At 54.0% G+C, this 13,335-nt stretch overlaps 1 protein-coding gene across 1 annotated transcript; it reads left to right on the top strand.

Moving 5' to 3' along the window:
* The first annotated feature begins 2,109 nt into the window (after window positions 1–2,109).
* On the top strand, window positions 2,110–10,121 carry SPATA20 (spermatogenesis associated 20). Its single transcript, XM_006833647.1, has 16 exons — window positions 2,110–2,186; window positions 3,127–3,306; window positions 3,421–3,485; window positions 3,647–3,801; window positions 3,883–4,026; window positions 4,133–4,334; window positions 4,484–4,614; window positions 4,715–4,819; window positions 5,080–5,154; window positions 5,261–5,470; window positions 5,553–5,745; window positions 6,358–6,526; window positions 6,820–7,031; window positions 8,482–8,681; window positions 9,705–9,785; window positions 9,951–10,121. The coding sequence occupies exons 1-16, from the start codon at window positions 2,110–2,112 to the stop codon at window positions 10,119–10,121; spliced, it is 2,370 nt and encodes a 789-aa protein (XP_006833710.1).
* The last annotated feature ends 3,214 nt before the right edge of the window (window positions 10,122–13,335 follow it).

Here is a 13,335-nt window from a genome sequence, read left to right as displayed (position 1 = left end):
ATGTCACCAATGGCTGTCATGTTGCTAAACACCAATGTCACCAATGGCTGTCATGTTGCTAACACCAATGTCACCAATGGCTGTCATGTTGCTAACACCAGTGGATCGTTTTCTGTTCTTAGTTGACTTCTCAGGAGTCTTTGAGCATGTAGATAAACCCTCTCCCCTCACTGATGGGATACCATCCTCTCCTGGTTGCGCCTTTACTGCTCTGGTCATTTCCTATGTCTTTGCAGGTTTACTCTTGAGTTCTTCAAGCCTGAGCTTGAGTCCCCTCGTCTGTCTCTCTGGACAATTTTGCCCATGGCCACACCACCTGCGCACTGACAACCTCTGATTTCTCTCTCTACACTACAAAGCTTTGTCATCTCCATGGCACCTCAAACCACCATGTCCAACACTTACTTGAACCATCTCTCTGGGCCTCTTCCTGTCCCTCTCTCTCAGTAAATGTCCTTGCCATCCTTTCCTACAAGTTCCAACCTGAAAATCACCCTTGACACTTTGCTCTCCCTCACTCCCAATTCTGATGATTTTTCCTCCTCAGTGAACATCTAGTCCTGTCCTATCTCCACTTCCACCAGCCTGGAGCAAGCCTGCACTGGCTTCCCTGGGTCCTGCTATAACTTCCTAATGCTCTTCCTTCCTCTCTTGCCCCTTTCCAAACCTTTCTCCGCCGGGTAGCCGGAAAGAAGGATTGTTCAAAAATGCCAATGACCCCGGTCACGTCTCTGCCTAAAGCCCTTCAACAATTCCCCTCTGATCTCATCAAGAACCAAAAGTTCTCACAGTTCACAAGTCCCTCCAAGGACTGGTTCCTGCCCCCGTCCCAAGTCTCCTAACCTCATCTACTGCCTATCTTCCCTTGGTCTCTGTCCTCAAACAATGCCAGCCCTCTGCAGTTCCTCAGCCCAGAATCACTGTCACAACACAGGGCCTTTGCACATGTTGTTTTTCCTGCTTTCTCAGAACTTCCCTTAGTCCCTCTCCAAGAGGGCTTCTCTCATTCTTCTATGGCTACTCACACGGATTTCCTCAAAGAGGCCTCCCCTGCTTGCCCCTCCCACCAAGTCAAGTCCCTTGTTAGACTTACTCAGAGCCCGTGGTTGTACATTTATTTCTATGAAATAAATAAACCTTGTCTCTCTTTGCTTACCATTGTGTATCCATTACCTAACAGAGTATCTGGCGGTGGTAGACGTGTGAGAGTATCTGGCGGTGGTAGACATGTGTCTTTGAGTCAGTTCTGACTCATAGTGACCCTGTATAGGATTTCCAAGGTTGTCAATCTTTACTCCTGCAGAGTGTCTGGTGAATTCTTACTGCTGACCAATGCATAACTCACTATACCACCAGGACGCCTGAGCCATGTCTGGCAGGCACTTAAACATTGGTTGAATGTAGCAAATGAGACAAGAGTGTAAATTACACTAAACAAAACAAAACCCATTGCTGTCAATTCGTTGTAGCAGAACTACTCCATGGGGTTTTCTTGGCTGTAACCTTTACAGAAGCTGATGGTCAGGCCTTTCAAGGTACCCCTGGGTGAGTCTGAATCACCAAACTTTACTTAGCAGTTGAGCACCCACGGACCGCTTGTAAATTACACAGTAGAACCTAAATGTTTGCTCATCCTTATTATTTAAGAAGGCATCCTGGAGTGGGCAGGGCTTGAGCAGAATCTTGAAGATGGGGCAGCTGAGCAAAGGTAAAACCACTAGGAGGTTGGGCCTGGGCCAGCCTGCTAAAGCCTCATTTCTCCTCTGTAGAATGGGCAGGGGTCGGACAAAACAAGCCACGCCATCTCCCACGCGGGAACATATCCATAGTCCTCTATGTTTTCCTCACTGAGGGTCATTCTGTAGACAGAGTAGGTCTAACTAGGGCTTGCCCAATTTTGGGTATAGATCCGGGTCCTTTCAAGCTCCCACACTCCAGCCTGGACCCATTAGCCTGCAACCCCATGTGCGGCCAGCGGGAGGCGCTCGGAGACCAGTCACGCGCCCCAGAGTCCCGGTGAAAATCCATTCGCAGCTCGGTTCGTTCCTGGCCGGTTTCTCGCAGGCTAGTGTCCTCTTTCCCGTCGCTGCGGCCAGGCCCCAACCCGTCATGCTAGGCGCGCAAGCCTGGCTGCGTCGCGGCCTACAGCTGCCCGGAGTTCGTCCGGGCTTCACGGCGAGCCGCAGGTACAGGCAGGCTAGCGGGCCGCTGCGGTGGACCCTGTACTTGCGGGACCCCGCGGCCGGTCGTGCGGGCCCCTGGGCCCCGTCCCCATGCAGGCTCAGTCCGCTCGCCCTGCCCCTCCCCCACGGGTGCTCTAGTTGGTGACCAGCTGGGCTGTAACGTCCTCCTCCCACTTTCCTGCTCCTCAGGCCACAGGGCAAGCGCCACAGGATTTGTTCCGACACTGCCTCCAGGGCGTCTTCCCTGAACTCCAAGACAGAGTGCAGGGCCCTTCAAGAACTGCGCTCTAGGCTGGCCCCTGTCACTGTCCTATTACTGTATGGACCTCTGCCTCACAGCACTGCTCTCCCAGGCTGCTTCCTGCCATCAGAACTGGGTCTGATTCTGTGTCCTGGGGGTCTCTGGCACAGAACCTGGCCCACACCAGTGCCCAGTGGATGGGTGTTGAATGAGGGAGCCCCCTTGACCCTTTTCCTCTAATTGCCCCTCACCTAGTCCAGTCCGACCTGGCCTTTTTTGGCCTGCCCAGCCACCAGCAGAGGAAACCCTCCTAGTTAGATTGTGCCCTGGAGTACCAGAGAGCCACTTCAGTTCTAGTTGCCCAGGGGAGGGGGCCGAAGAAGGGAGGGACCATTCTGTCCATTATGACTCGCCCTGACCTCATAGTCATCATCCTTCCTACTGCCAGGTGCAAGAGGTTGGGGGGAGACTAACCTGGCATGGAGCCCCCAATGAGCCACCTCTCCTCAGCCCACCAAAAACACAAGGGGGAGCACAAAGGTCATGGTCTCCCCCGTGGTTCAGAAAGGTGGGTTAGGATGGGCACGGGGTTTCCAGGAAGGGTCAGAGAGCAGGGTGGGGAAGACTGGTGTTCTAGGATAAGCCTGGAGAAGGTGAGTGGATGCTTTAGTCTCACCTGTTTGTCCTACCGGCCCATGCCAGAGGTAGCTCCTCCAGGGATAAGGACCGAAGTGCGACGGTCACTAGCTCTGTGCCCATGCCTGCTGGAGGGAAGGGCAGCCGACCCAACTGCCCCCCGTCTGCACCACAGAGAACCCCCAACCGCCTCATCAACGAGAAGTCACCCTACCTGCTACAACATGCCTACAACCCTGTGGACTGGTGAGTGTGTCTCCTGATGCCATATCCCCACCTCAAAGCAGCTGGGTCCCAGCCCCCTCCAAACCCCCAGGGCTAGTGACTGATGCTCCCCCCCACCTCCACCACTGGGCCTAGGTACCCCTGGGGACAGGAAGCCTTCGACAAGGCCAGGAAAGAAAACAAGCCAATTTTCCTCTCAGGTAATGTACCCACCTTCCCTGGCATGGGGGAGAAGGATGATGTATAGGGAGAGGTACTTTGGGCCTGGGGGGGCTCCCAGAAAACTAGACAGCAGGACCTCTTCAGTCTGATTGCACCCCACTGACTGGTCTCCACTGACTCGTCACTGGCCGCATCCCAGTGGGTTACTCCACCTGCCACTGGTGCCACAGAATGGAGGAAGAGTCTTTCCAGAATGAGGAGATTGGCCGCCTGCTCAGTGAGGACTTTGTCAGTGTGAAGGTGGACAGGGAGGAGCGGCCAGATGTGGACAAGGTGTACATGACCTTCGTGCAGGTGAGCATCTTCCCTTGGGAGGTGGGGGTGGGGATGGTGCCTGAGTGTCAGGGGTGCTCACCTTTGACCTCTTTCTGTCAGGCTACCAGCAGTGGTGGAGGCTGGCCCATGAGTGTGTGGCTGACTCCCAACCTCCAGCCCTTTGTTGGGGGCACATATTTCCCCCCTGAGGATGGCTTAACCCGAGTTGGCTTCCGCACGGTGTTGCTTAGAATACGGGAGCAGGTAGGTGTGCAAGGCAGGGGGAGAGGGGCCAGGGGCCAGGGGCCAGAGGTAGGGGATGAGGGTCCCCCACCTCATGCTGACTCCCAGGTTTGCCGCACTTCTACAGTGGAAGCAGAACAAGAACAGCCTGCTGGAAAATAGCCAACGCATCACATCAGCCCTGCTGGCCCGGTCAGAGATCAGCCTGGGTGACCGCCAGCTGCTGCCCTCTGCTGCCACCATGAACAGTCGCTGCTTCCAGCAGCTGGATGAGGGCTACGATGAGGAGTATGGTGGCTTTGCTGAGGCCCCCAAGTTCCCCACACCAGGTCTGTGTCTCATCAACCTTCTCCCTCCTGACTGACCAGTGGCCCCCTGGTCCCTAGCCTGTCAGTGGTCTCTGGTCCTCTAGCTATCTGGTGAAGATCTGACTTCTAGTCTCCAGTTGCCTCCACTCATGCTCTCGGCCTCCCCACAGTGATCCTGAGCTTCCTGTTCTCCTATTGGCTCAGTCATCGACTCACCCAGGATGGCTCTCGGGCCCAGCAGATGGCCTTGCATACTCTGAAAATGATGGCCAATGGGGGCATTCGGGACCACGTGGGGCAGGTGAGGAGGGCCAGACATTCTCTGGAGGGGGCATCAGAAGGCATCAGGATGGGGACAGAAGCTGGGGTCAGCCTTCAGCCCCATGTCCCACCTGGCGCAGGGCTTTCATCGCTACTCCACGGACCGCCAGTGGCACGTCCCCCACTTTGAGAAGATGCTTTATGACCAGGCACAGCTGGCAGTAGCCTATACACATGCCTTCCAGGTGACCCCCTGGCCCAACCCAGAGCAAAGTCACTCATTTCTCAGCCTGTCCACCTAATTCTGGCTGTCTTTCCCAAGGCTTTGCTGGCAACTTGTGGCTCCCTTTTGTAATTTCAGCTTCTAATTCCTTCCCATATGTATCCACTACCCAAACTTCCTTCCCTTACCTTCCTGGGAGAATGCTGAGCCCCCAACCCACTCCCTGTGCTTCTAGGCCTTCCCAGTGACCTCTACTTACACCCTCCTGGTTTCCCTGCTCAGATCTCTGGCGATGAATTCTATTCTGATGTTGCCAAAGGCATCCTGCAGTACGTATCCAAGAGCCTGAGTCACCGAGTGAGTGTCCCCTGGGGCTGGCAGGCCGGGCGGTGGGAGGGGCCAGGGCCTCCACTCCACTCCCCTGAAGCCTGGGACCAACCATCTCTGCCCTCCCCTCTCACAGTCTGGAGGGTTCTATAGTGCAGAGGATGCGGACTCACCCCCAGAGCAGGGCATGCGTCCCAGAGAGGGAGCCTTCTATGTGTGGACAGTCAAAGAGATCCAGCAGCACCTGCCCGAGCCTGTGCCAGGCGCCACTGAACCACTGACTGCAGGCCAGCTCCTTGTGAAGCACTATGGGCTCACAGAGGCGGGCAATATTAGCCCCAATCAGGTGAGGGCTTCTGGGAACACCGGAGGGGCCCTGAAGCCTGACAGATAAATGGACTCCGTAAGACAAGGGCTGTTTTCCATAGGACCCCAAGGGGGAGCTGCAGGGTCAGAATGTGTTGAACGTCCGGTACTCCCAGGAGCTGACCGCTGCCCGCTTTGGCTTGGATGTAGAGACTGTACGAGATTTGCTCAATTCTGGGCTGGAGAAGCTCTTCCAGGCCCGGAAACATCGACCCAGGCCACACCTGGACTCCAAGATGCTGGCTGCCTGGAACGGTGGGCTGGCCATGTCTGAGACCTACTCCCATTTGGAGACTTACCCTTTACAAACCCTTGGTATATGTCAGGCACCTGCTATCTGGTGACCCCTTCCTACTGTCCTTGAGTGGATTCTGACTCGTAGTAACCCTACTGCAGAGTAGAGCTGCCCTCAGGGTTTCCAAGGCTGTAAATATTTAGGGAAGCAGACTGCAGAGCTTCTGGGTGTAAACTGCAGTCAAGCACATAGCCTGTGCGCCACTAGGGCGCATTTGTTAAATGTATTATCTCCAATTTACAGATGAGCAAACTGAGACTTGGAGGGTTTCAGTAACCCACCCAAGGCCGCGTTGCAGGGCCCAGGACCTAGCTCAGCCTGGAGCTGGAGCTCTTACCTGCTCACCCAGTGACCTCAAAGGGGGTTGTTGTTGTTAGGTGCTGTCCAGTTGGTTCTGACTCATAGCAGCCCTGTATAGTGTTCCCGAGAAGTGGCTGTTGGGTTTGAACCGGCAATCATTCGGTTAACAGTCTAGTGTTTATCCTATAACACCACAACAAAGGGCATTAGGGTGGATCTACCTGGAAATCCTCAGCCAGCTTCCTGTGACCACGGGTCTCTCCTTCCTCCAGGGCTGATGGTGTCTGGCTACGCTGTAACCGGGGCTGTTCTGGGCATGGACAGGCTCATCAACTTTGCCATCAGTGGTGCCAAGTTTCTGAAGCGGCACATGTTTGACGTGGCCAGCGGTCGCCTGATGCGGACCTGCTACGCAGGCTCTGGGGGGACGGTGGAACACAGGTTGGGGTGCTGAGCAGACTGGGAGGGCTTGTCTCCTGTGCTGCCCCCACCAGCCCCTGCCCCTGTCCTCCATGCCAAGTAGCCTCTATTCCTGGCTCTGTGCTGTGTGTTCATAACCTCCCTGGGTCTGTTTGCTAATCCAGGAATCCAGGAACTGGGTTCTCACCTGAGAGGTAGATTCTGCAGCTTAAGTGAAATAATACATTAGAAAAAAAGGGCCCCTCTGTGAAAGCCCCTCTGGCTTGCCCCTGCCCATCCCTGTCCTCAATTCCCCCCAACACCTCCCTCCACAGCAATCCGCCGTGCTGGGGCTTCCTGGAGGATTACACCTTTGTGGTTCGTGGCCTGCTGGACCTATATGAGGCCTCGCAGGAGAGCGCGTGGCTTGAGTGGGCTCTGAGACTGCAGGACACGCAGGACAGGCTCTTCTGGGACTCCCGGGGTGGTGGCTACTTCTGCAGTGAGGCCGAGCTAGGGGCTGGCCTGCCCCTGCGCCTGAAGGACGGTCAGTGGTGAGGGGGTGAGTGGGAAGGGTTGGCTTGGGGCCTTATGTGCAGTGTGGTAGTGAAGAGCCGCCATGGATCAGACCAGGCTGTTCTGGGTTCACATCCCACCTCTCCATTTGCTAACTGAGTGATTTGGGGCTGGTCTCATTATGTCCCTGATTCTCTGTTTCTAAATATGTAAACTAAAGTTGACATTGGCACTACCTTAGAGGGTTGCAGGAAAGACCTTGACATGGGTTTGTGTGATGTAACTGACATGGGTTTGTGTGATATAACTGACATGGGTTTGTGTGATGTAACTGACATGGGTTTGTGTGATGGTGAGCAAAGCTGATGTGGTCTTTGCCCTCATTAAGCTTACAGTGTAGTAGGGAAGCTAGCTAATAAACAAAGGCACAGGTAAATTGTGGTGAGTACCACAAAGATGCCCAAACTCTCTAGCTGGTCCCCCCTGCCCCTTTACTTTCCTCAGGAGTACTTGTCATCCTCCGGTTTGTCTATATTTGACTGTTGCTATGATCTTTCTCCTCTCACTCCAACATGAGCTCCTTGGAGCAGCACTTTCTGCCCACTGCTGTGTCTCCCGAATATAGTGCAGGTCTGGCACAATAAATATTAGCTACCTGAAGGAAAGGTCCTTGAGAGAAACAGCAGAGGGATAACCCTCAGAGGAAGGTCAAGGAACACCCATGACAGGTATCATGTAACCTGAGGTCCAAGGGCTCTGCCATCTATTCATTGTGCTGGAGTGCGTAACCTTCTTGGGTCTAACAGTTCTCACCAGAATGGTAGATTCTGCTGGTGAAGTAAAATAATGCATGAAAAAGGCCCCCATATGAAAGCCCCTCTCTTCCTCAGGCCTGTCCTCAGCCCAGGTCTTGGAGGGACCTGGTAGAGGAGACAGCCTATGAAAAGTTCGAGAGGCAAAAAGGGGTGTGGACAGTGCTAGAAAGGGGACCATTAAGGTGGGCAGGGCCTTGTGGACCCTGGCAAGGAATGGAAGGCTTTGAAAGGTTTTAAGTGGGTTGTGGGCTGACCTGGTTTAGGTCATGCTTATCACTCTGACTGCTGGTGGAGAAGAGGTGGGGGAAGGGAGATGGGGAGACCAGTGCAGCAAGCATTAGCGAACTGGTCTGGCTCAAAGAGATGGGAGAAGTGGCAGGCTTTTGCTGTACCGTGCAGCTGGCTGGTAGACCCTGTGGATGGATTAGAAGTAGAGGGAGAGGGAGGAAGTGGCAGGGATGATGCCTTTCCGGCTTGAGCAGCTGGTGGTTGGATGGAGGTGTCAATAGTGGGAAGAGGATTGGATGGGACCAGTGGAGTCAAGGGTACCTGTGAGAGAAGTATCAGTAGTAGGTGGGTCTGGTGTGCCACTTTCAGGCCTTGGCGAGGAACAGGGTGGGCAGGGCCCTTGTAGAACCCCTCCTATCTCCTGCCCCCACCCTGCAGACCAGGATGGCGCAGAGCCCAGTGCTAACTCTGTATCGGCTCACAACCTGCTCCGGCTACATGGCTTCACAGGCCACAAGGACTGGCTGGACAAGTGTGTGTGCTTGCTGACCGCCTTCTCGGAGCGCATGCGCCGAGTCCCTGTGGCGTTGCCCGAGATGGTCCGTGCCCTCTCAGCCCACCAGCAGACCCTCAAGCAGGTGGGGACGGTGAAGACATGTGGGTTTGGGACCCTGGGCATGAAGGGAGTTGGGGCTACACTGGAGGATGGGGGAAAGGGGAGGGAACTCCAGGCTGCCCCTCACCCCAGAGCTCAGTTGCCAGTAACTGTGTGCAGGTCTGTGTTTGCAGGTGTCTGGCCCTCTGCCAGCGTGTGTGCACGTGTGTCTGAGGCAGGCTCCATGAGAGTGTTTGTAAGGGCTGCTCTGCAGGTAGAGATACATGTATGTATGTGTGTGTGTCTGGGGAAAGTCACCTCTGACACAGCCAGGTACCTGCCTGTCACTAGGTTCTCAGATTGTGGGGACAAAAGGCAGGGGTTAAATAGACAAATTGGCTCGGGTGGCTGAGTGTTCTGGGTCTGCTGTGTGTGTGTGTGTGTGTATCCTGTGAGCATCTCTATGTACCAGTGTCCCTGGGTCTGTGGGCTGTGTAGGGATCTGCATGCATGTTTGTGTGTGGTGGGTGGGTCAAAATCAACTGGACGACAGTGGGTGTTTGTCAATATGCATTTGCCTCTCTGTGTTTGTCTGCCTGTATGTGCATGTGTACTGATGTATCTCTGCCCCTGTGCGTGTGTGTGTATTTGCCTCTCTGTGTGACTACTGTATGTCTCCATGTGTATGGGTCTCCATGTTTTGTGTTGCCCAGTGTGTGTGATCCTATTGGCAGCTTTACCACTATGCATGTCAGTACAGCTCTGCATTCTTATGTGAGGGCCCACTTGTCAAGCAACAAATCTGTTGGAGTCTATGGCTGTGGTCTGAATTACACTGAAATGAGTCCCCGGTTCTAGCTCTCCCTTGACCTTCTTCTTCCTGAACTCTGACATCTTCAATCTAGGCTTTGGGAACCTCACCTTCAGGCATCTTCCGAGTAGGGAAAGGGTAGGATCTGAAAAGAAAGTTCTTAGAAGCCGAGGGTCAGGTGGATGGAGGATGAAGGAACCCTGGTGGGCTAGGAGCCTATGCCCAAACACTGGAATACCCTCTTGTTCTGACCAGATTGTGGTCTGTGGAGACCCCCAGGCCAAGGACACCAAGGCTCTGGTGCAGTGTGTACACTCTGTTTACACCCCTAACAAGGTGAGTGTCCCCCAAGCCTGTCCTCCGGCTGGCTCTCTTCCTCCCAGCTCTCCCCATTTCCTTTTCCATTCCCTCTGAAGGTGTAGAGAAAGCAAGCCCACCTGTAGACCCCACTGGGGATGGGATCCCTATACATCCCCTGACTCTCTCTGCTCTTTGTCGCAGGTGCTGATCCTAGCTGATGGGGACCCTTCGAGTTTCCTGTCTCGCCAGCTTCCCTTCCTGAGCACTCTGAGACAGCTGGAGGATCGCGCTACCGCCTATGTGTGTGAGAACCAGGCCTGTTCAATGCCCATCACCGAGCCCTGTGAACTACGGAAGCTGCTACTGCAGTGATTGCCCCTAGCCACTCCAGCTGAAGCCAAAGGTGTCTAACTGACCAGAGACTAGGGGCTTGCACAACCTGCGGCCATCTCTGGGCACCTTGCCACCAGGTGACCTCAGCCACCCTCACTGCCCTCCCCCACTCCAGGGGTATCCACATACCCTGAAATAAACCTAAGTGTCTCGCAGTGACTTCAGCACTTGGCCTCGCTTGTGAGGGAGGGGGTCAGCAGCCTAGGGCACCTTTCTCTGGGAGTCCCTCTGCCTTCTCCCCGCTCCTCTTCCAACCAGAGTCACCAGGTGACCCTGCCCCTACCCTTGGTCACTGCAGCCTGAATGGAACTGTGGCAGGATTAGAACCCAGAGCACAAGGAGGACAGGGTGGGGATGAGAGTGGGGACTGGCCCAGGAGGAAGACTGGTCCTTGCCCTCAGAGGGTGCTGGGCAGGGGGCCTGTTTAGAACTGGAGAAGGGGCAGGGAGACAGGGCTGCTTTATATAAACTTTTGTTTTCACAGAAGGGCAGCAATTCACTTATGCTTGAGTGTACTATCAGAACTGCTGTTACAGGAAGTAAGACATTTCTTTGGGGGGCGGGGTATCCACCTAGATCTCAGCCTCACCAGGATGGAGGTCATGTTGTCCATCCCCTACTCTCATGCACATAGTAGATGCTCAATAAATATTAGCCACCTGAAGGAAAGGGTTTTGAGAGAAACAGCAGAGGAGGTCAGGAACACTGTGACAGGTATCATGTAACCTGTGGTCCAAGGGCTCTGCCATCTACTCACTGTGTTGGAGCTCGTAACCTTCCTGGGTCTATTTGCTCACCCAAGAAATGGGCTGACAGTTCTCACCAGAAAGGCAGATTCTTCTGGTTAAGTAAAGTAATATATGAAAAAGCCCCCTCTGTGAAAGCCCCTCTCTCCCTTGGGCCTGTCCTCAGTCCAGGTCCTGGAGGGATCTGATAGAGAGGACAGCCTATGAAGCACCCGAGGGGCACAAAGGGGTGTGGACAGTGCCAGAGAAGGGACCATCTGAGTGGACAAGGGCTTGTGGACCCTGGCAAGGAATGGAAGGCTTTGAAGTGGGTGTGGCTGGACCTGCTTTAGGTGACTCTTATCACTCTGCAGGGGGCAGAGTTCTCTGTCCTGTGGAGCACATGTTGGGCTGGGGGTCCTACCCTGGAGCTGAACCTACCTTCTCCTCTTCCTGCTTCTCATGGTGGGGGATGCTCGTTAGTTCATCCGAGGCAACCACATCTTTGTAGACCCCAGGAAGCTCATCCAGCCTCCCCCAGGGGTGGAACTGGGAAGCATGCTTTGGGAAAGGCAGGTGACGACTGATTGGTCTAATAGGCTGGGGTAGGGAGGGGAAGGAGTTGCCCCAGGTGGAGCCTGGGCACTGCCTTAGCCCCAAAGCCAAGCAGCACAGAGGGCCCAAAGAGACCACTGGCGACAAAGAGGCTGGCAGGAGTCCATTTCTTGTGAGGATGTCAGTGTGGGGAAAAGGGGGGCAGGCAGAAGCTAGGAGAGTGAACTGAGTCACTTCAAGGGCCACTAGGGACCACAACTAGCCCCTGCACATGGTCACACATACCACAAATGGTCACTGTGACTGAGGTCAGCTCTGTCTGGACAGCTGGGCCTTCGGTGCAAGCCACTCAGCCCATCTGGAGGGGATTAAGGTCCCAGCCAACAAGGTCAGCTGGCTCCTTTCTGGCTGGAGCCCTCTTGGCCAGTGCCAGGAGCCACAGGGCTAGGAGAGGAGTGTTGGGGGAGGAAGGAAGAGTATACCGAAACACAGGTGGCCTTTTTGGCAGCCCCAGTCCTGGCTTTGGGACAGTCTGGCAGTTTGCAAAGCCATTTGCCTCTGTGGCCCGCCCCACTGACCCTCAAGAATGACATCTGAAGCTCAGAGAGGGTAAGATACTGGCCTCAGGCTACTGAGCACCTCTTGTTCTCTTTGGGGTCTTAAGACCACCGAGGTCTCCTCCTCCCCGAGGAGGCCCAGGTATAGGGGCACTTTACAGCCCTCCATGCAGTCTTCCTTCTGCCTTGTGGCCTCCTTCCCTTCTGGCACCAGGTGCATGGCTGTGGGATTCTATAAACTGGTTCAGAGGAAGGATGTAGGGCCATGAGGGTTGGTTCTCATGGGAGTGCATGCATTTTCTAAAGAGGACAAGGCTGAACAAGGAGAAATCATGTTCGGATGTGATTGTAAGTGTCTGCACCATCCCCTCCCTTGCCAGTCCCTTGCAGATGTGGTCCCTGCCTATGGGGCTTCAGCAGGACCGTTCTGAAGTAGCTGAGGGTCAGGATCATTATAAACAGAGCCTCTGGGTCGGGGTACTTAAGTAATATCTCTCTGGGGTTCAGTTTCCTCATCTGAAAAATGGAGCAACAATGGCCCATAGAGCAAGGACCATTTAGGTGATTAAGTGGAATAATGTTTGTATCATTGCTAAGCAGAGTAGCGCAGATGTGAAGATTATTTTGGCTCCTGGGAGAGCCAGATGGGCCGTGAAAAGGGCTGAAGGGAACAGGAGCAGGCTGGAGAAACAGGGTCTATATGGAGCACTCAAATCCAGGACACTTCCACAACACTTAGGGCAACCTGTTAACTTATTTGTTAAGAAACTGAGTCCCAGAGAGCAGTTTCTCCTCTTTACACACCCTCACCCCACCCCACCTAGGTTGTTTATTAAGCATTTGCTATGTGCCAGACACACACACATATATGTATGTGCACCATCAAGTTGGTTCCAATTCATCGTGATCCTCTATAATGTTTCCAAGGAGCTGCTGCTGGGTTTGAACTGCCATTGAAGTCCAGTGCTTATCCTTCAATGCCATACCAGGACATTATAAATATATATGTTAAGTGCCATCAAGTCGGTTCTGACTCATAGCAACCATGTATAGGGTTTCGAAGGAATGACTGGTGAGTTTGAACTGCTCACCTTGCAGTTCAAATTAACCTTGCGCTTATCCTACAGTGCCACACCAGGACTCATACAAATGAGTCCTGGTGTGGCACTACAGGATAATGTGCTAGACTGCAAAGACGGTTTGAACTACAACATTGGCGGTTCAAGCTCACCAGCTGCTATTTGGAAATCCTATACAGGGTCGCTATGAGTCAGAACCAACTTGATGGCACTTAAGAACAACATATATATATATATATATATATAGTGAGCTCTGGTAGCGTAGTGGTTACGAATC

The sequence above is a fragment of the Chrysochloris asiatica genome, unplaced genomic scaffold (assembly GCF_000296735.1).
Source record: "Chrysochloris asiatica unplaced genomic scaffold, ChrAsi1.0 scaffold00007, whole genome shotgun sequence".
Taxonomy (NCBI): Eukaryota; Metazoa; Chordata; class Mammalia; order Afrosoricida; family Chrysochloridae; genus Chrysochloris; species Chrysochloris asiatica.
This window is presented reverse-complemented; position numbering and strand designations above follow the sequence as displayed.

Bases quoted from the DNA above. Each gene is read 5' to 3' on its own strand.
- SPATA20 (XM_006833647.1), top strand. From the start codon at position 2,110: ATGCTAGGCGCGCAAGCCTGGCTGCGTCGCGGCCTACAGCTGCCCGGA. The intron at 3,486-3,646 runs GTAATGTACCCA...GCCGCATCCCAG, and splicing joins CAAGCCAATTTTCCTCTCAG to TGGGTTACTCCACCTGCCAC. The intron at 6,527-6,819 runs GTTGGGGTGCTG...CTCCCTCCACAG, and splicing joins GGGGGGACGGTGGAACACAG to CAATCCGCCGTGCTGGGGCT.